This window comes from Labeo rohita, chromosome 9, assembly GCF_022985175.1.
Source record: "Labeo rohita strain BAU-BD-2019 chromosome 9, IGBB_LRoh.1.0, whole genome shotgun sequence".
NCBI classification, from domain to species: domain Eukaryota; kingdom Metazoa; phylum Chordata; class Actinopteri; order Cypriniformes; family Cyprinidae; genus Labeo; species Labeo rohita.
The window spans coordinates 27,649,620-27,672,997 of NC_066877.1; the positions used below are offsets into that span (position 1 = coordinate 27,649,620).

At 34.6% G+C, this 23,378-nt stretch overlaps 1 protein-coding gene across 6 annotated transcripts in view; it reads right to left on the reverse strand.

The window, feature by feature from the left end:
• The window catches only part of glsb (glutaminase b), a 54,556-nt gene that overhangs the window by 2,397 nt on the left and 28,781 nt on the right, over positions 1-23,378 (reverse strand). For 2 of the 6 annotated variants that reach the window (XM_051118650.1, XM_051118649.1), the window contains exons 8-17: positions 18,204-18,236; positions 18,047-18,105; positions 17,819-17,885; positions 17,379-17,429; positions 15,281-15,457; positions 14,473-14,604; positions 11,184-11,276; positions 1,066-1,127; positions 914-990; positions 407-470 (exon numbers count right to left, since the gene is read on the reverse strand). In XM_051118650.1, coding sequence (XP_050974607.1) covers positions 407-470; positions 914-990; positions 1,066-1,127; positions 11,184-11,276; positions 14,473-14,604; positions 15,281-15,457; positions 17,379-17,429; positions 17,819-17,885; positions 18,047-18,105; positions 18,204-18,236 — 815 coding nt within the window. Of the gene's footprint in view, positions 1-406; positions 471-913; positions 991-1,065; positions 1,128-4,295; positions 7,385-8,040; positions 8,324-11,183; positions 11,277-14,472; positions 14,605-15,280; positions 15,458-17,378; positions 17,430-17,818; positions 17,886-18,046; positions 18,106-18,203; positions 18,237-21,719; positions 22,511-23,378 lie in introns of those variants that run through there. The other 4 variants (XM_051118654.1, XM_051118653.1, XM_051118652.1 and 1 more) reach the window with 4 other exon arrangements.

The following is a 23,378-nucleotide window of genomic DNA, read 5'->3' on the forward strand; positions in this document are numbered from 1 at the left end:
TTGTGATGGTGAGTCGAAAATGAAACTTTTTTTTTAAAATAATTATTGATATTCATTCTTCAGAGAATCTTTCTGCACTGTTTTGGTTCTGATCAGGTGAAAAAAATCCAAAATACGTGAAATATGCGACTGACAGTTTAGAAGTTATGAGTGATTTCGTACTTTTGATCGCTGTAACGCTCTCATCAGGCCGACTGGGGTGAGCCCTGGTCAAGTTGTAGTCAGTGCGAGTACTACCATACCTCCAAGTTTCAAGTCTCTACAACTTATGGTTGGGTCTGCACAGTTTACGTGGAGATTGCTGATCCTTGGCCATTCTAACAATTAGAATAAGGTTTCAGCACTACACGCTTGAACCCCTAATGAAGCAGGCATTGGTGGTTGAATGTTTTGAGTTTTTTCTTACCTGTCCTTGGGACCAGGATTGACCTTGCAGGCCTCTAACAGAAAGCGCACAACCTCAATATGTCCTAAAATAAAAAGGAATAGCGTATTTATGCAACACACACTGTAGATAGAATTTTAGATAGAAATATAGTATTATGGTATTTGAGGACTTATATTTATAGTGATTAAACTAGAATGAGAAGATATAAATACAAATTACAGCTGCAAAGTATATGCACCTTGTAAGGTTGGGCAGCATTGCTAATTGCCATTGTTTAAAACATTACCCCTTTTGACCACCAAGTGGCGCTGATCAAACATATGTGGCATTTAAGGCCCAGTTGCAATGTTATGCACATTTTGAGTCAAAATGCAAAATACAGCCTCACTATCTGTTTTTGTTACCCTGGAGTTCATCAACTACCAGCAATAAGACAAACAATCAGACACCAAACTTAACAGACACCACTGGTTCTTCATCCTTAATAAGTGACAAACTAAAGTAACAGCATGTGCAGTGTTGTACCCTCAGCAGCTGCTACGTGTAGTGCCGTCCTGGAGTCATAGTCCCGCTGCTCCATGTCCATGGAGGACAGTGCAAACCTGCAGTCACATAAAATTAAAACGTTACAGAACCAGAACAGAAAGCACTTCAGAAACTTGTAGGAAATAAAGTACCTTCTGAGAGCAGAAACATCTCCTGTGTAGGCAGCAAAGAGGAGGTTGATGACAGATTTCACCTGGAATGATAGAAAAGAGCCTTTGTGGAATAGAAATAAGTTATTATGGACAGATGGTGGGCAGAAACGGAGGCCTCCAGAGTGTGTCCTTTAGCTCTAGCAGACAGAAATGAATAGAGAGAGAACTGCTGAGAGGAAACACCAAATAGACAATGAGATATTAAATCAAGTGCAATGAAATATGTACACTTGAATTCAAAGGGCACCTACATTTTTAATACTTTTCAAGTGGATTGAGTGAAAGGGAAATGACCCAGTTTAATACTGTATAAAACTGAAGATTGCATTTTAAGTCTGGCGTATAGAATCAGATTTGATATTTTATAGACAGAGTTACACCTTCTAAAAAATAAAATTAATGTCCATGACTTTAAATTACTGTGATTTTAATATTATTAAAATGTACGGGAACCCTGCAAAGGTATTATTATTATTCTGGGCGCCAAAATAGCGAGACTTCCGATTTATTAGCCGCTATAACGAGATGTAAACTGTATGTTCATAACAAAGATAACACATTAAAATAATATTGTAAGACTCACCAATTTGCAATATCAAGTAGCAAAACAAGCTTTATTGTACAGCTCATAATAGCCGGAAACGGATGAGACCGGAAGCCAGACCTATAACATTTACAAATTGCGCGGCTGCTCTTACGGAAAATAAGGCGGATAAGCGCAATGTGACATTCAGCTGAACTTTCGCTTTCTTAATTTGTTGGACGTTTAAATAATACTGTATTTTTGTTAAGCACTTATTACCACAATTTGAAATCAAACAATGAATGGCAGAACACACGCAACACCCTGTATTAAAGAAGACCCTTGCCTCAGTCAAAACTAAATGATTTAATTTGATTTAGTAGCAGAGGGATGAATTTGATTTGAATCAGCAACGTATTACATAAATTAGCCAAGCAAGACATGCAAAAAAAAAACTCATGCAGTTTACCATGATGCAAAAATTAAAGCAAGTGTTGGTGAAAGACAGAAAGACACCACTAGGGGGCATCAGCAACACTTCATGTTAAGCAAACCCTAAAGACAACAAATACAGACTTACAAAAAAGGGCCCATCTTGTTGCAATACCACTTTCTGTGCCATTCTTAGTAAGTTTTGTACAAAAAAGTGATTATAATGCAGCCAAAACCATCAATTTATAACAATCAGATGTTTGAATACAAATATGACCAGTTTTACAACACATAAAAAAGTACATTTTACATAAAGAAGACATAAAAATGAATATGTAATAACTTAAATATCTCACTATGCATATCTCCTAATATGCAGTATTTTTGCTTTTCTTTCCCACAAACATTCAAAGTTTGTCTTTTGACCCAAAAGATCATCCAAGGAACATCAGAGTCTCTCTGCGTGTGTGTTTAATTATAATCTCTATCAATCTAATTACATCCAAGTCAGTTTAAAGTCTTAAATAGAAGAGCCAAACACTATTCCTGTCTGGTAATGTGTAATTATTTTCCAGAAATGTGTATGTTAATTTCAGATCAAGTCAACTGGAAAACCTAGGCAAACTTGCTTGTTTAAAACTGCCTGAAGGTTACTTTGAAGGTTATGTACATCTTATGTTGCTTTGAAGGTTTTTCTAAGCTGTTGCAAGCTAGCAAGTGATAAAGTAAACAAGATAGATGAGGTGAAGTGTCATCTGTATATTAAGTTACGCTGTGCTATCAGCATGTGACCCACATGCACTGACAACCACTGCTGCATGAATGAACACGCAATGCGAGTCAGTGTTTATGTACAGTTTGAACAGCTGACTAAAAAGAACATACAGTTGAAGTCAAAAGTTTACATACACCTTGTAGAATCTGCAAAATGTTAATTATTTTACCAAAATAAAAGGGATCATACAAAATGCATGTTTTTTTATTTAGTACTGTCTCGAATAAGATAATTCACATATCAGACGTTTACATGTAGTCCACGAAAGAAAATAATAGTTGAATTTATAAAAATGACCCTGTTCAAAAGTTTACATACACTTGATTCTTAATACTGTGTTGTTACCTGAATGATCCACAGCTGTGGGGGGTTTTTTTAGTGATAGTTCATGAGTCCCTTGTTTGTCCTGAACAGTTCAACTGCCTGCTATTCTTCAGAAAAATCCCCTCAGGTTCCACAAATTCTTTGATTTTTTTTTTCAGCATTTTTGTTTATTTGAACCCTTTCAAATGCAACTATTACAGAAGGTTCAAATGCTCACTGATGCTTCAGAAGGAAACACAATGCATTAAGTGCATTTTGAATTTGAAGATCAGGGTAAATTTAACTTATTTTATCTTCTAGGAAACATGTAGGTATCTTCTGTAGATTTTGAAAGGCTGTACTAAATAAAAAAAAAAAGAAAGAAAGAAAATAAAAATAAGAAAAATGTAGACATCTTCATACTGTTCAAAAGTTTTCACCCCTGCTTCTAATGCATTGTGTTTCCTTCTGAAGCATCAGTGAGTGTTTGAACCTTCTGTAATAGCTGCAGTTGAGTCCCTCAGTTGTCCTCAGTGTGAAAAGATGAATCTCAAAATCATACAGTCATTGTTGGAAAGGGTTCAAATACACAAAAATGCTAAAAACCAAAGAATTTGGAACTCACTAAACAAAACACAGCTGTGGGTCATTCAGGTAACAACACAGTATTAAGAATCAAGTGTATGTAAACTTTTGAACGGGGTAATTTTTATAAATTCAACTATTATTTTCTCTTGTGGATTATATGTAAATGTCTTTTATGTGAAATATCTTAATCAGGTCAGTACTAAATAAAAATAACATGTATTTTGTATGATCCCTCTTATTATGGTAAAATAATTAACATTTTGCAGATTCTGCAAGGTGTATGTACACTTGTGACTTCAACTGTACCGTTTCATGCCAAATCATCAATCAACTACAACATGAGAGGTGTAAAAAATCATTTCACAGAGATATTGTCTGTTCTGTTTGTGGTTTTCATGGAAGCTGTAGCCAAACAGGCCTTTTAAAGTAAAGCCATGTCAGTAAAGCAATCAAGTATGATTTTTTGAGACAAACCGTGTCAGAATACAAACTACTAAAATGATGAAGGAACACGTTCCTTCATCATTTTCCAAAACACACACACAACAGCAACAAATGGAACACAACTGATTTCAGGTAACAATGAGATTAGATTAAATACATTTATTAATGATACAAAAAAAGAAAACCAGAACAAGTTACATAAATACACAATGAGAAAACAATAGAAAATAAACAGAACTGTTATGACATTGAGTAAAATCGGATGATAATATATTGTGATGAAGCATTTGACAGCTGTTCTGTTAGACTCAGGACAGTTCAAGTAATCAGAGCGAGCTGTGATAAACTCATACAGTGACTGTTAAAGCTGTCAGTGAGCATGAGAAACACTTCTCCAATAAAGCAGCACAAAAACAAGACATGAAAACAATACAAAAACACACACGCGCAAAACTCGTGAAACTAAGCAACAAAACCCAGAAATACACAAGCCTGTGAAAGCACAAAGCAAGTCATGCAAAAATAAAATGAGCGTTTATATTTAAAAGATTTTAAAACATTTTGCAACACGCATATAAAACAAAAATAGATAATACTTAACTTCCTGATAAGGGCAGCATCTTTCCACCAATAAAACAACTTCAGAAGCTTAGTTTGATATAAACTAACGTTGTGAACTATCAATAAGGTGCATAAATGTTTCTAGCAATAATAAATGAGAATATACTGAGTGAAACAGAACTAAGTTCAAGCGAAAGAGTGGAAGGTTTGTAACATTACTGACTGATTTCACTGCAAAGATGGTCTGGCAGCAGGTTTCAACTGGCTGCTGAGCAGTACAAGTGCGGCTCTATGATGCAACCAATGCACATTATAACAACAACAGTCCTCAAAGGACACACAGTCACCAAAACAAGCAATTCAGTAGGAATGCATCATGACAGATCTACAAATTAATAACTCATTTGCAACATGAGGTGCTTTTTAACAGGTAGTTTACCCAAAAATGAAAATTCAGTTTTTGATTACTCACCCTCATGTCGTTACATGCCAAGAGACCTTCGTTCATCTTTAGAACACAAATTAAGATATTTTTGTTGAAATCCGAGATGCAACTCAGGGCTTTACTGTGTGACCGAAAACTACTGCATGTGACTATGAAAAAATATTTAGGAGCACCAGTGCGCCTGACCCGATCAGCATATTTGTGTTTGTGCTGAGGGGAGCTTCTAAGGTTTCTATGTGTTTTTGTAAGGTATCACAGGCATATCTCATGAATCCTTTCATAAACAAAGTGCAGAGAGAGTGTAAATAATATGAGTGACAGCTTTTGATGATTTTTAAGGGAGTTTGTAAATGAGATATTAATTTAATACAACAGTTAAATAAACAAGAAGTTAATATTAAGTGACTTACATTGTCTGACTATAACACTATTGCCTGATTTTGCTCTATTTCGTCGTCAAAAATAGTCTGAAAAGTCAAACCTGAGCTGCTGCACATCTCCATTCAAACACAGCGGTGTTTCGTTTATGAATGAATGTGCGTTTTTAAATGAATCAATCAGTCAATGATTCAATTTCCCATTCATAAAGACAGTCACTTGCTTTATTCCTGAATGAATCAGCCGTTCGAACGAATCAAATGAATGATTCAGTAATTAAATCAGTGACTTCCCATCACCTACTGGCAGTTTTAGTTTTATTTTTAAAGTATCTTTTCAGTTATTTAAATCATATAATATTTTTATATTCAAAAGTTTATATTCAAAACATTAATCTCAACATAAATTTAAGAATTTGCACTCATGCCACCTCTGAGCCTCATTAAACATGAAAATACACCTACAAGCCACTTTTGTGTTCTTCTGTGCCACCTCTGTAATACAAATTAATTTTGTTAATACTGATTCCATTTGATTGGTAACTTAAGTTCTTATTTTAAAAAGCTTATAAAATATAATAAAATAAAATTGACATAAAAGGTGACATACTTTTAATAAAGTTAGAAAAATGCCATTACAAAGGTAAAAACAAAATTCCCATGTAAACCACTTTAAGGAGTCAAATATAACCTCATAATGATCAGATTTTTTGATTACTGATTAGAAGGTGCTCCTGAAATTTTGACTGTGCTCCTAAATTAAAGTTACTTTCCGAAAAAGGAAAGTAAGCACAGAGCCCTGCAACTGATACGTTCAAGGCCCAGAAAGGTAGTAAGGACATCGATACAATAGTCATTTTATGAAGCTGAATAAAGCTATTTTTGTTTTCTTTGCACAAAAAGTATTCTCATCGCTTCATAAAATTAAGGTTGAACCACTGATGTCACATGGACTATTTTAATGATATCCATACTACCTTTCTGGGCCTTGAACATGTCTTTTGCTGCCTATACAGGGTCAGAAAGCTCTCAGATTTCATCAAAAATATCTTAATTTGTGTTCTGAAGATGAACAAGGTTTGAAAAGACATGAGGGTGAATAATTAATGACAGAATTTTAACTTTTGGGTAAACAATTCCTTTAAATGTGCGTCTTCTGAGTGAACTTTTGCTTTTATTTGGAGTGAAGGTCATCCTTACTGCCATTAACTGAGCTATACAGTACGTCTTGCAAAAAGTTCCGAGGACATCCATGCGCTTGTGACATTAAGTTAAAGGCCTCACTGAAGACTCTGCGTGTGGTAAGGACGAGGTTAATTATGCATGACCACAACATTCAGTTGTAGTGTAGAACCACCTGCAGTCTCTGTTCAGCAACCAATCCTCAACTCCAAACGAAAAAAAAAAACAAAAAAAAAAAAAAAAAAACACTTGCTGTCTATCTGTTGTCTGTCACACTGCACCTAAAGTCAATGTAGTCCAAGTGAAGAATAAAACCCTCTGCTATGCTTAAGCGTTAGCACAGATAGATAAAACAGAAGCTTTAGACCATATCCTCTACCGCAGTCATTACTACGTAGACTCACCAAGACTCGTGAAGAACCAACATGTGCCCAGAGATTCAGTGAAAATAAATAACTGTTAAAATACATAAATATATACTGTTAAAGAGCTTGCTGAGTGGAGTCAGATCCGTTTTAGTTGCCATCTGTGATATTCTCCATCCTATAGACTACAGTAGTAGAGCTGTCTTCATTGCACTCAGTGGGTGAGACTTTTGTCCACACAGTGTCTTTGAGAGCCAGCTCTTTCTGAAGGCTCTCGTAATCCAGGGGTCCGAAGGTGTACTGCTGTGTTGAGCAACATGGAGAACAGATTAGTTTTTTAGGGGCCTCCCTAAAAAAATGTGTGACTTACACTGTTCAATATGCTGACGTGTGAACAGATTTCAAAGTCAACAAAACAGAGTTACAAAGAGAGCCCTCGTATTCACACAGCTGGGAAAATGTCACATTTTTCAGCAACAGCAAAAATAAACATAACAGGTCTGTCTTGTCACAGAAATTGCACATGCCTCATTTAAGATGCAGTAGTCTGATTTAAGTCATGATTGTTATGAACAGATGACCAGACCCACACGGAATCTGTGCATGCAGGCTTATAATAATAATTTTTAAAAAATTTTTTAGATATAAATAACAGTAATATAAAATATTTATTTGCAATAATAATTTTTTTTTTTATTAATAATTGTATTATTATTGAGTCAACTGATAATGTTCCCCCTAGTATATTTTGTATTTGTAAAAAGCTTTTTAATTTATTTTTCACATTTTAATTTGCAACATACTTTTTTATTAGGAAAAGTCTCTGTTGCATTGTAGAGTGTAGAGACAGGGATCTTCTCATGTAATTTTTTTTAAAATCAGGTTTGTATTCAGGTTTAAAAATGTAAATCTGTTTATCTTTTCAGATACAGGTAAGAGTATTTTCAGTGAAGTTGAACTCATTTTTCCATGTTTAAATCCATTCCACAGATTTTTTTTTTTGTTTTTTTTTTTTAAACGTGGAAAAAGTCTACAAATACCGTCTGGACCTGTTGATTATAAATCTGAGGATGCAGACTGCAGACATCAAAACAGAGACAATCTCTTCCGGATAAACTGCGTAAAGCATGTAGTGAAGCTGTCCTCTTTGTGCTCAGTAGGCCAGACTTTTCTCCACACATTGTCTTTGAGAGCCAGCTCTTTTGAAAGGCTCTCGTTATCCTGCGGTCCGAAGGTGTACTGCTGTGTTGAGCAACACAGAGAACAGATTAGTTTTGGGGGCCTCTAAGAGAGCCCTAATATTCAGACATCTGAGAAAATTTTACATTTATTATTTAAATAAAAAATCTTATAATAACGGCACATGCCTCTTTTAAGGTTGCACTAGTCTCATTTATATCACGATCATTATTGTCTGTGTGATCATACATCAAACAGATACCACATTAAATAATAATAATAATAATAATAATAATAATAATACTATAAAATAATATATTTTAGATTCTACTTTTAATATACATGTAATTAATAATATAGAAATATTAAATATAGTAATAATTGTATTATTATTACAGTAAAAACTTCACTGGGTTTGCACAAGTCACATAAATTACATATTCAAAAGCCTCAGCTGACATGACCACAGACCCTATAATCTGTCCTTGCAGTTTTCTTGTGCCAAATGATACTATATTTTATAACAAATGCTATTTTTATTTATTTATTTAATTATTTTTTAAAGGGAGCCCTGGGTATTAAGAATTGTATGGTTTAATATAACGTAAATAATGTCTCTTACTGAAATATGTAGGGCTGCCCCCTAAGAATCGACAGTTAGTCGATGAGAAGAGGCAGAAAAAAAAAATCCACAGGAAGTGGCGAAATCACTCGGCCCATGACGGACAGATCGTTAACGGCTGGTCTATATGGTAATACAGTACATTCAAACACTCACCTATCATTCATCGACCTCAATCATGGCTTTTCATCTGAAGGATGTAAGTAGTAGCAACTTTACATGGCATCTAATGTTAATCTAGAAAAATGTGTGCTATTCAAGTGTCTGTCCAGAGTGTGGAAGCTAAAAAGTAGCACTGCATGATCAATGAAGAAGGCGCCGGTGCAGTTACTTGCCCTTAAAATACTTTTTTAAAAAATACTTCATTTTTTGTTATACAGATAAGTGTAATACATTTTCGAATCTGTAAAGACTCTACGTTTATTTGTGTGCACTCAGAATAACAACAAAACGTTGCGCTTTTGTAAAATAATGAAAGCAAACAGGATGTGCTTTCTGCCGTCTCGGTTTCTGTGAACTTGAGCACGAAACTTCAAAACTCTTTAAACTTTAAAAATATATCTATAGAGAGCAAAATGTCTACTTTTAAATGAACCAATTTAAATGAAAACAAATATTCTCCGGTTATGTAATCTGTATGAAACATGCATACAGGTGCATCACTACTGTGGAGGTGATAAGTCAGTGTCACAGACTTCATTTCTTAAGCTGAAAACAAAGAAAGCACTAGTTTATCAATAAATTATTAAAACGTTAATGCAATCTTCTAGATGTTTGTCCCTGACACATTCATAATTCTTATATTTGCCGGTGCAGTGTGGTAAGCTTTTTTTTGTGCTTGAGCTCTTATTAGGCTATGCAAGCAAATAAAGTCTCATTATTATGATTTATATGGTTTATTAATAAACGTGCAACTAATATTTTACTAATGCTTAAAATGAACGACTACTAGTCGACCAAAAAAAATCATTAGTCAAGGGCACCCCTAGAAATATGTATTAGAAAACCCATGAAAGATTTATGCATATTTTGGACTATGTGGGCGCCACTTGTTTTTAACCGCAACACAACATGGAAAATAAAGTACTGATCCGATGACCAAAGCTACTGAAAGAGCTTACAGGTAACTTACTAAATGCCCCAGATATAGAGTGAAATCTGCACTAAGAATCTCTTTCAGTGGCTGCGGCGTCAAATGTCGGCATGTTTACATCCTGTCAGGATGGCATCTAGCGTTTCTTGTCTCTGCCGTTTGTGAGCTCTTTCAGTAGCTGTGGTCTACCAAAAGCCTCGAAGACATCAGAGCTAAAGTGGAGAGAACAAAGACGTAGGTCTTTAGGAAGTTTATGTATCTTCCTATTATTTTCTCCTCTTTTTACATCACCTCTCTTTTTGCCCTTCGACTGAAAATGACAACCAAACACCACATAATGTGGCATCATATCAGTATTTTATTTTCTGAGTTGCTTATTCAAAGTCGTGTTGTGGTAAAAATACCAACAGGTAGCACAAGTAGCTCACCGAGCGCAACGATTTCACGCCATCGAAATAATGGCGCCCCCCATAGTCCAAAATATATATAAAACAATGTCGATTTTTTTAAATAATGGAGGTCTTTCATGGGTTTTCTACTACATATTTCAGTAAGAGACATTTCCTTTGCCCTTGCTGTATCTGTATTCAGGTTTAAATATTTGAGCTAATCTGTTTTTTTTTTTTTTGTTTTTTTTTAAAGCTATAGATAATAGTACGCTCAGCTACGCGTAGCACATTTTATCATGTTTACATCCATTCCAGGTTATTTGAAATGTGGAAAAAGTCTACAGATTCCGTCTGGGCCTTCTTATTACAAATCTGAAAATGCAGACTGAAGCAAGCCAAACAGAAACAGTCTCTTGGGATAAAACGGCATAACACATGGCAAATCAAGACATGCAAAATTAGAATCTCATGCACAGCTGAGAACTTTGATGACGAATCAACCGCTGCTCTTTACTCGCTGCTTTAGCTGTGAGAACAGCAAAAACAGTCGCAAAACCAACTACGCTTTTCGGGTCGTAATGTAGCTTCCTAACTAGGCATGTAGTGTCAAAATGCTCCTGCAGGAGGCGTGATTGTACACGGCTGACCACAGGCCCTATAGCAGGCGTTTAGAGGAAATATGCTTCCTCTGTGGTATTCTCAGCTTCAGAGTCTTGAGTAAATAATTACGTGCAGTCATTCATACAAGACGTGGTGTAACGCTTCGATGGGGCACGTGGGGAGGGCAAGCCTGGCGGGCAAATGGAAGAGGGCACTCACCCGCTGGTCCCCTCCCTCTCGGCGTGGATCGAGCTTCTTGGCGAAGTGCCTGAGGTTGTCATAGTTGTGGAAGTTGAACAAGGACACCAGGTCCTACAGCAGGAGAGAAAGACACAAGAGTCAGCCTCAGAGGTCAAAGACTTAGCGCACACACACACATTGAAGGACTGTGTTGAGTGTCTGAAGGTGGTCTGCTAGTGACAGGAGAGTGTGCCGTGCATAAAAAAGCCGCCTGCTTTAATTAAAGCCCTTTGAACCATGATAATACAGAAATGAATCTCCTTCACAATGTCATTAAACTTAAACAGGTTTCTGTTTTTTTCAGGTTCAGTGAGGTTTAGTCAATGTGATAATTTTTAATAGTTTTTGAAGGTGACATTTCTAGGTTTAATAGTGTGCGGTTGCTCAGAAAATTATGCGGTTCTGTCTTAAAACACAGAATTTATAAGTTACAGTTGCCTTGCCCCATAGACTTCCATTAAAAATATATTTTATTGTGTTTTCAGGGTTAGGAGCAACCAGTGATTTTCTTTTAAAGATATCTAGTTGTTGAGTATATCAGGTTTATGTGCGCTCTTGTTTTTTTTTCCTTTCTTAAAAAGTCTTTATTGGGAACAGAGAAGCAAATTAACGTGCTACATTTCTGTTTTAGTCTTTTAGCTAAGATGTTTTTGTATAGCTTTTGTACAAATAAACTATTATTATTATTATTATTATTATTATTAAATTACTACTACTACTACTCATTTGTTTTTGCTATTACACTACCAGTCAAAAGTTTTTGAACAGTAAGATTTTAGATTTTTCATGCTTTTTAAATAAGTCTCTTATGCTCACCAAGCCTGCATTTATTTAATCTAAAGTATAGCAAAAGTAGTAAAATAGTAAATATTTTGAAATATTTTTATTGTTTAATATAACTGTTTTCTATTTGAATATATTTTTAAATTTAATTTATTCCTGTGATTTCAACGCTGAATTTTTAGCATCATTACTCCAGTCATATGATCCTTCAGAAATCATTCTAATATTCTGTTTTGCTGCTCCAAAAAAAATTTAGCTTTAGCTTAGATCACAAGAATAACTTAATTTTTGAAGAAAGTTATTTTAAATAGTAAACATTTAAAAAAAAAAAAAAAGTAAAATAATATTCTAAATTTGACTGTTTTTGCTGTACTTTGGATAATAATAATAATAATAATAATAATAATAATAATAATAATAATAATAATACTGGCACTGTCATATCAATTATGGTTTGCTATCAGTGGGCAAAAACCCATATTTATTCTTTTAAAGTCTTTTCTTCCCTATTGTGACATATTGCAGTATCTACTGTAAATTATTTGTTTTGCATTTTTTCATTATACCTGGTATATTCCATAAACATTCCATTCTGATTTCATGTTGACTCAGGTTTGTGTAATGTGCAGTTAAACCTGACCTTGCAACTCTATTTCACCTTATAAACCATGACTGGAAGGGTTCATACATTCAGGACACTTGAATTTGTTAGAAATTAGAAAGAGTTGACATGACTGTCTGAATGTCTAATATTACGCCACTTCCTGTCTTGTGACCCTGTGACTTGCCAGTTCTTACTGTTCTTTTGGCACAACAACCAAGATCACAGAACAGAGGCTTTTAATTATCACTGTGGCTCTGAATTCACTACTGGATGTGCTACTGTACAAATCTGTCAAACTGTTCAAATAAATGATACCAAATTCTAGTCACAGTGCCCACCCCAGAATTAACTCTACCAATTACATGTAGCTCTGGTCTCTTTGCTGGGGCCAGACTATCAACACTAATGAGTCAAAGGCATGGGTTGTGGCTGCACCGATTTCCTTAGGACACACGTGGAGTAATTATAGACTCCTTGACCTTTAACAAGGGTCTGAGAGGCTGTACTAATATTCAGACTCTATTCAGAAGTGCTGCTTCTCACAGAGACCTAAAATAACACAGATAGATTCTGATCATTTCACAAGTACATGATGACAAGCACTCACGATGGACAGGATCATAGGATCAAAACTACAACAAACAGTTGACGCTTGTGGAGTTTGCAGCCTCTGCTGCCTCAAAATATAAGTACATAAACACAAACACAGTCTCTTGAACTGCTCCGAGAGTCACTTCACAAAAATTTTACCATTTCTTTTGAAAAAAATCTATTGTTTTATCATATATAAACTTCTGAGCAACCCGTCAAAAAGTCCTTTTTAACTTGAAACTGTGACAGAAATGTATTACTTAATGGAGTGATAGTACTACAACTACCACCAATAAAATTATAAAAACATTATTATAAAGGAATAATTATTAATAACAATAACAATAACAATTATTTACCAGAATTTATTTAGCAGAAAAATGTAAATACAGTATTTCTGAAGTATTTCTGGAAAAAACAAAAAGAGATTTAAAAAAAATATATAAAATAATAATAAATTAAATCAGAGGTGCTTTTCAATTATTAAAATATAATGAAACCATTAAAATGGAATTCAGAACATTAATGAAAAAAAAGAATTTGGTCAAAATAAACCTGAATTAAAAAAAATAAAAAATAAAAAATAAAATCAGGGCCCTAAAACTGTAATTTCTGTTAAACTTTTAATAAATTGGAGTTATATATTATACATTTTATGATTTCAATAATTAGACATGTTTTTAATACAGCTTATTTTAACTATTAAATTAGAGTTTAGACAAATGGAAAAAAAAAATATATAAAAATAAATAGATTTCATAGGGCCCTAAAAATGTAATTTTTGTGAAATTAGAAAAATTAAAACAGGAAAAAAAACAACAAAACAAAAAGAATCCATAAAAATTAAAATGGAAAAAACGGAATTTGGGAAAAAATACAACAGAATTTGCAAAAAATAAAATGGATTTCATAGGGCCCTGTACAGCTTAAAGTAACAGAAACATATTTTGAGAATTTTTATACAATTTTCTTTTTTGACTATTTTACACTTTTTTCTTTGATGGCAGAGTTTAATTTTATTACATGCTCCTTCAAAAATCATTCTAATATGCCGATGTGATTCTCAAGAATATTTTTTTATTATTATCAATGTTAAAAATATTTGTGCTGCTTAATATTATTGAGGAACCTTTTTTTTTTTTTTTTTTTTTTTTTTTTTTTATCCTCAAATGTTTGAACGGCAGTGAATATTTACAGTATTGCAGTATAAGGTTCCAGTACATAACTTCATAAGAAACAGAAGTGTTTATGTGTGTTAAGGTGTGTCAGCAAACAAGAACATTCAATTACCGTGCAGAACTGGATGCCCCGGACACTGTTGCCTAGTTTGTCCAACGGAGGAGACCAGCACATGATACCCATCACATTGGGCACAACCAGCAGAATACCACCAGACACACCTGATTTGGCTGGAAGACCCACCTGAACAAAATACAATACCATTAAAAAAAATATATATACTGTATACACAGATAAATAGGACAACCGTAACTGAATAAGTTCTGGGTGGGGTTCACTAAGAATAAATAGCCTGGTTTATTTTCATGTTATACAAAGAGCTTGATTTACATTTAAAAATAAGGTGTGTTTGCCCATAAAAAACGACTGCAAACCACAGTTAAGTTGTACTACAGGAAGCCTGGAAATAGGTAACAGGTTTTTGTCCTGAAATACTGCATGCTAACGTGGTTAGTGAAACTGACTTTGAATTTGAAATCAGTACACTTTAATTCTAAAAAAAAAAAATACACAAATATTCACTACAACGAGTCTGTGGACTTTGAGAGGATATAAAAAAATGTTTGCATTTGGACAAAGCAATTCAGTATTTAAAAATATTTATTTTTTATGTTGTTCTCAATTTCTGAAAGCTGATTAGATTTAATTTGATAAACAATGACTTAATGAGCACAGGGAACATTTAAAAGCTTATTTTAAAAGTTAATGGAAAGAATGACAAAATAAATGTGAAACGGAAAGGAAAAACAGGAAAGCTCACATGATATGGTGAAACGGTGCTCCAAAATAACAGAAAGTGAGTCAAATCAACTGTTTTGATTCTGTTTGCACATGTAAATCTGCATGCACACACACTTACATGAAAGGCGAACTGTCCGGAGAAGTCATACATGCCGCAGGAGTGCATGAGGCTGAGGGTGTCTCGCACGGCCTCAGGGCTCAGCACACGCTCGCCTGTGATTGGACAGAAGCCGCCGTTGGCCAGTGTGGCAGCCATGACGCTAGCGCTCTCACAATTTACCTCAATGGAGCACAGCTGCACATATGGACGCAAACACAAATAAAGACATATGCATAAGAAATATTATCACATTTTTTTAACATGCTTCGTGTGGCAGCTTTCCTTGCGGATATTACTGAAAACAACACCTTAAGAATTTGACCGTGTGTGTGTGTAGGAGAAAGCCATCAGCTGCACTATCCCATTACATGGTGCATGATCTCATAGGCACATGACAGAAGTCAAGGGACAGAGTCACCAGACTGCAGTCCTGCCATGCTTGTGCCATGTCAAACTAAGCCAGAACCATTCGTGCCAGCAAATCAACTTTCTAAGTGCTCCAATAACCATTCAGTTGTAGTGTATCAATAGTAACTGACAGATTTCTGATTCTGTGATTCTGATTCGTAAGCAATTGCTTTGAATCGATTCTGCTTTTGATGTGATTTCTTTATATATTGATTAATTTGGTAATATACAGTACCAGTCAAAAGTTTTTGGACAGTAAGATTTTTATTGTTTTTAAAGAAGTCTCTTCTGCTCACCAGACCTGCATTTATCTGATCCAAAGTACAGGAAAAACAGTACATTTTTAAGATATTTTTACTATTTCAAATAACTGCTTTCTATTTGAATATATTTTAGAATTTTATTTATTCTAGTGATCAAAGCTACATTTTCAGCATCATTACTCCAGTCTTCAGTGTCACATGATCCTTCAGAAATCATTCAAATATGCTGATTTGCCGTTCAAGAAACATTTATTATTATTATCAATATTTAAAACAAAGAGTACTTTTTTTTAGGATTCTTTGATGAATATAAAGATCCAAAGATCAGCTTTTATCTGAAATAAAAAGCTTTTGTAACATTATAAACTATACCATTCAAACTATTTTTTTTTTTTTTTTAAGGGAAAGAAATTCTAGAAAATAATACTTTTATTTAGCAAGGATGCTTCAAATTGATCAAAAGATAATGATAAAGACATTTATAATGTTACAAAAGATTTATATTTCAGATAAATGCTGTTCTGAACTTTCTATTCATCAAAGAAACCTGAAAAAAATTCTACTCAGCTGTTTTCAACATTATAATAATAATAAAAATAATAATAATAAATGCTTTTTGAGCAGCAAATCAGAATATTAGAACGATTTCTGAAGGATCATGTGACTGGAGTAATGATGCTAAAAAATCAGCTTTAAAATCACAGGAATAAATTACATTTTAAAATATATTCAAATAGAAAACAGTTATTTTACATAATAAAAATATTAGAAAATTTTACTGCTTTTGATCTGGCCGGTAGTGTACTACCATTCAAAAAGTTTAGAAAACTTTTTTTTTTTTTTAAAGAAATCTATATTTTTTAATCAGCAGGGATGCATTGAATTGATCAAAAGTAAAAACATTGTTAAGTGTTACTACTTATGTGAAATTCAATTTCAAATAAAATTTGTTTACAACGTCCAATTCATCAAAGAATCCTGGAGGGAAAAAAAGTTTACACAAAAATATTAAGCAGTTTTTAACATTGATAATAATAGAAAAATCACCAAATCAACATAACATATAATGATTTCTGAAGAATCATGTGACACTGAAAACTGCAGTAAAGATGCTGAAAAGTCAGCTTTGCCATAACTGGAATAAATTACATTTGAAAATAGATTAAATCATTTTTTAAAAATACTGCAATATAATAATTGTATTTATTATGTAAAATAGAATTTTAAACTGCAATAACATTTCACAATATTAGTTTTTATTGTACTTCAAATCAAATTAATGCATTAAAAAACACATTTAAACGTTCAAACGTTTAAACAATAGTGTATATTGGTTACAAGGTCAACATTTCAGAAGCCAATCCCAGAATGCATTGCACCAAGCTCATAACTCTTATGCTGCAATCTGACAGTGACTCAGTAATGAAAGGCATCTCTATACACACCTGAAAGTACAAGTCCAGAACAGCAGTCATGTCTGTTCCATCTGGAAAGCACTGCATACAAAAGAAATTCAGATCAAAACAAGGAACCACTCCAGTAAGTACACATTAAAAGAGACCATTCATTCAGAGCACATTTTAAATTTCGCTGTGCTACTCTTCCATTGTTCTTCTATGCATTACATACAGAAATCTTTGACAGTTGTGTTTGCGTCTGGCATCTTTTGCAGAATCTCAAGCCTGACATGGCATTCAAAAAACACAGCCCTCAAATTAAAAGTTCAATGTGTCTTGAGACCTTACTTCTCGTTTTGTTTTCAAAGCAAAAACGTGTTCTGTGTGAATGGCTCTACTGAAATCACTGTATACAAAATGTTTAAGACGTGAAGGTGAGAAACAGAGAAATGACTGGGTGCAATAAATCAGCTGCTTGATATACTAACCTTCTTTTCTTTCAGGTAGTAGCCAATAGCGAAATTCCTGTCTCCTGACTCACGCTCCGACTGGAATCTAGGACGGTTGATACAATAAAAGTTGCCTCAACTGAACCCAAAATCTTAAATTATGCATAACTTAAAAACAGATACTCGACGTACTGAAGAGTAATATTTATATTGACTGTTCTCCAGCCCTATCTATGATTAAACTACAGAACTGGTAGCTCAACATACGTGGCATTGCTGAAACCAACATATTCATTTCCTGCCATCTTCTTCAAGAAGCACATCAACTGCAAGAGAGAACAGAACAGGTAAATCAAACTTAAAAACAACAATTCATTTGAAAAAAAAAAAAAATGTTGTAAATATGTTTTAATAAGTGACTTACATAATCAAACTTCTCAGCATTGCTTGCACCTTGCTGAAAGACACAGGAAAACATAAAAGACATAAATATTTTGTCCTTCAAACATAAAATAGATAAACACACATTTTAAAAAGTAGCATCATGGGGAAAAAATATAATAAGAACAGTAGCTAACTCATACGGATTAGCAGTAAGGAAATGGATAATTTCATTCCTTAAATATTACCAGTAGAATGCTAAAATCATCTGTTAGTAATCTGTTGTTAGAAATCAATGAGAAGATCATAATCATTTCATGTGCGTACTACGGTAAAGTACTGTTACGCTCTACAAAGGAAATGATGATGAACCGCTACAGAGCAAAGACTGGAGTTAAACGTGTACATGGAGACCTGTAGGCCAAACAGAGAAGTGGGTCAAAAAACAGAGTGGATGTGAATCAGCAGGGTTGGTAACGTCTTAAGATGATGTGTGAGGAGGATCTGTGCATTGTGTGTTGATGCGTTTTTGAGTGAGTGTGGATCAGTGTGCATTAAACTACAACTTCCTGCCAGACTGAGCGTGGGTTGAGGTACACATCAAATTAATGCAAAGAGAGACATGGAGCTTGATTGCATTATTGCCATAAATGAACCGTGACTAATGCAGGGGTGCTCAACCCTGTTCCTGGAGATCTACCCTCCTGCAGAGCTCCAATACCTGATCCAACTAATTAGGATCTGAAGGACCACTTGATAATTACAGACAGGTGTGTTTGATCAGGGTTGGAACTAAACTCTGCAGGAAGGTAGATCTCCAGGAACAGAGTTGGGCACCCCTGGACTAATGTGTTTGACTGTCTGATAGACTGCTGAACATCAGGGGTGTAAAGTACTGAAATAACTGCACTTAATTACTATATTTATGTATTATTTTGGGAAAACTGTATTCTTAACCAATTACATTTCCAAAGAGATAAAAAAAAAAACATACAATTGCATTAAACCTGGACAATACATTTGCATTTGTGTTGTATTGGATAAACACTATCATTCAAAAGTTTGGGTGAGATTTTTGTTGTTGTTGTTGAAAGTAATGTTTTTATTCAGAAAGAATACATGAAACTGATCAAAACCTATTGTAGACTTTTAAACTGCAACAAAAACCAAATGTATTTCAATTAAATATATATATATATATATATAAATAATTTTTTTTTTTTTATTTAACAATTTTAGAAAATGGTCAATTCAATTTATTTGTTTTGTGGTTTTTATAATATCCACTTTCAAAGCACTTTCATAGATTTTTTTTTAAATAATACAAATATAAATAGAAAACAACTTTTAAGTTTTTGAGCATTAAAAGTAAAAACACTTAAAAAATGAATTAAATGGGGATTAAATATGGAATTAAATGTGGAAAGGGATAGTCCACCTTAAAATGAAAATCGTCACTGAAAATTGTTTTATAAAACCATATGATTATGCTTTTGGTACAGTACCTATAAAAAAATCATCATACCCCTTGAAATAGTTACTTTATTTATTATACAGCCTGAAATCAAACCCCATTCCAAATAAATATTCCAGCTTTATTTACAATTTTGGTTTATTTGGTTATGAAACCAATAAAAGGAAAACCAACAGTTCTGCAAATTAATTAAAAAACAAAAAAACAAAAAAAAACCTAGAATAACAGGGTTGGAAAAGTCATCAATCCATTGATAGACTTCATAGAGCCCCAGTTGACTTTAATAACAGCCATCTGTCTTTTTGGATATGTCTGTACTAGCTTTGCACATCTTAATTGCCGAAAGTTTGCCCATTTTTCCTTGCAGAATTGTTCAAGTTCAGTCACATTCTGTGGTGAGCGGCAATGGACTGCTCTCTTCAAATCCATCCACAGATTTTCAAGTGGATTTAGGTCAGGGGTCTGACTTGTCCACTCAAGGACATTCACCTTCTTAGCTTTAAGCCATTTCGTTGTTGTTTTGGCAGTATGTTTAGGGTCACTGCCATGTTGGAAGGTGAATGACCTGCCCATCTTCAGCTGTCTAGCAGAGGGACACAGGTTTTCCTCAAGAATTTGGATGTACTGGGCAGCATCCATGTTCCCTTTAATCCTGACCAATCGCCCAGTCCCAGCTGAAGAGAAACACCCCCACAACATAATGCCACCACCACCATTCTTCACAGTATGTATGGTGTGTTTTGGGTGGTGTGCTGTGTTTGCTTTTCGCCAAACATAGCGCTTGGAGTTCAGTCCGAAAAGGTCAATATTGGTCTCGTCAGACCATAGCACCTTTTGCCAGAAGGTATCAGACTCTTCCAAATGTGTTTCTGAATAGCGCAAACGAGACTGAGTGTGGCACTTTTTTAGAAAAGGCTTCTTTTGTGCCACCCTACCATACAGGCCAGCTTTGTGTAAAGCTTGGGAGATAGTTGTCACATGCACAAACTGACCAGACCCAGCCATAAAGTCTTGTAAGTCCTTCAAAGATGCCTTTGGCCTCCTGGTAGCTTCTTTTATCAACGTCCTCCTGGCTCTGTCGTCCACTTTGGACGGACGGCCTGATTTAGGCAATGTGCTGGTGGTGCCATACGCTTTCCACTTCTTAATGATGCTCTGAAAAGTACTCAGATAGCTAAAGCGTTTGAAATGTTTTTGTAGCATTCTCCTAACTTGTGCCTTTCCACAACTTTATCCCAGAGGTCTTTTAAAAGCACTTTCCCAACCATGGTGAATTCTTTGCAGTACCATGCAATACTAACAGTGGAGTCTTCAAGAAACAACTTGGTAAAAGTAAAGGTTTTCATAGGGTATGATGATTTTCTGTAGGCACTGTACTTTATTTGAACTAATTATTATTTCCTCTTATTATTGCTATTATATATTTGAAGTAATTTTAAAGGCTGTTGTTTTCTTTGGCCTATTTTTATTACTTTAAAAAAAGTAATTATACTTATTTGAGTACTCGATTAATCGTCAGAATAATCGACTAATTACTCGATTGCCAAAATGATTGTTAGTGACAGCCTTACCCTAAAGTCGTTCCAAACGCGCAAGACCATCGTTCATCTTCGGAACACAAATTAAGATATTTCTGATGAAATCTAAGAGCTTTCTGATGCGCCTTCAGTTGATGCATTTTGGGTTAACTATCCCTTTAAATACATTTAAATACATAAATAAGTAAAAATCACAGTACCTATAACTCAATGCAAACAATTTCTCTATACATTTTACACCCCTGCTGAACAGTATTTAAGGTGTATGAAAAAGCACTGAATGTATTGCAAACCCAGTTTACTTCAGAAACCCACAAAGGCCATGCATCAATACTTCTGCAGCGAGATCATAGGAAAGAGGTAGAATAAACTAATGCATGGCCTTTATGGGGTTCCACAGTTTCCGGCACTAAAGACCATTTTGGTCCTGCACAGATGCTCTATTTTATGCAGTCGCCGCCTTACTAAGGAACACAATGGCACTACTGATATTTTAGTATCCAGGCTTGTTCATGGGGAGGGAGGAAAAATGGAAAGGAAAAATTACCAACGTCATTGACCTGCAGCAGTGGTCAAAAAATCCCACAGATCCTACGTCTGCAAAATATGCAACAACATAAAACAGCACACAGAGCCTTCAACAGCATATCACACGCTTTTAGTACACGCTCATGGCGGTGCTCAAGTACTCGGAAGGAAAGGGAGGAAATGGTGTCATGCGTTACGTAGGTGCAAAGGAAACCGACAGGCACGACTTACATTCAGCACTGACCTACCGGAACACATCAAAAGGGTGAAAGACATTTTGCGTCACACCGATTTCATTCACAGGAGAACAATGTGAGAAGAGCAATCACAATGGCTGAGTTTAGGTGTGATGGAGATGTGAGGTTGAACTTCACGGCTGTGTTGTTCACAGGATGCCCAACATTCGTCACGCAGGGTGACGGTGCATCCTTTTAATGTGTGGACTGGTGCAGGGTTAAAATAAATTCAAGGGCTGTCAAATTAATTATATTGGTTTGCAACAAATTAATTGCAAATTTGCTGAGAAAAGCCTCTAAATGAAGATTTTACAGATTAAAGTATTGATTAGACATTACAAAAAGTGCCTTTAGACATTAATATAGTTTTTTCCCCCCACAGTGCTTGCTCTTGCAATCAAGTTTATTAGTCTCTCCAAAGTACAGCATATTTGTTTTGTCCATCTGCAGTGTTTTTCTATGTAAACAGGCACTAGATAAATAGCTGAGGTCAGAAGTTTGCATACACCTTGCAGAATCTTATTTTATTTTACCAAAATAAAAGGGATCATACAAAATGCATGTTATTTTTTTATTTAGTAATGGCCTGAATAAGATATTTCACATGAAAGACATTTACATAAAGTCCACAAGAGAAAATAATAGTTGAATTTATAAAAATAACCCTGTTCAAAAGTTTACATACACTTGATTCTTAAAAATGTGTACTTGAATGATCCACAGCTGTGGATTTTGTGTTTAGTGATAAAAGTCCTTTGTTTGTCCTAAACAGTTAAAACTGTCCACTGTTCTTCAGAGAAATCCTTCAGTTCTCACAAATTCTTTGGTTTTTCAGCATTTTTGTGTATTTGAACCAACAATGACTGTATGATTTTGAGATCCATCTTTTCACATTGAAGACAACCGAGGGACTCATATGCAACTATTACAGAAGGTTCAAAAGCTCACTGATGCTCCAGAAGGAAAAACAATGCATTAAGTGAAATGCATTGGGGGGTGAAAACCTTTTGAATTTGAAGATCAGGATAAACTGAACTTATTTTGTCTCCTGAGAAACATGCAAATATCTTCTGTAGCTTCTGAAGAGCTTACTAAATGAAAAAAAATGATATTTAGGCAAAATAGGAAACATGTACACATCTTCATTCAGTTCAAAAGTCTTCATCCCCTGTCTCTTAATGCATTGTGTTTGCTTCTGGAGCATCAGTGAGCATTTGAACCTTCTCTGATATTGCATACGAGTCCCTCAGTTGTCCTCAGTGTGAAAAGATGGATCTCAAAAATCATACAGTCATTGTTGGAAAGGGTTCAAATACACAAAAATGCTGAAAAACCAGCTGAAAGAATTTGTGGGACCTGAAAAATAGTGGGCAGTTTAACTGTTCAGGACAAACAAGGAACTCATGAACAACTATCACTAAGCAAACAAACAAAAAAACAGC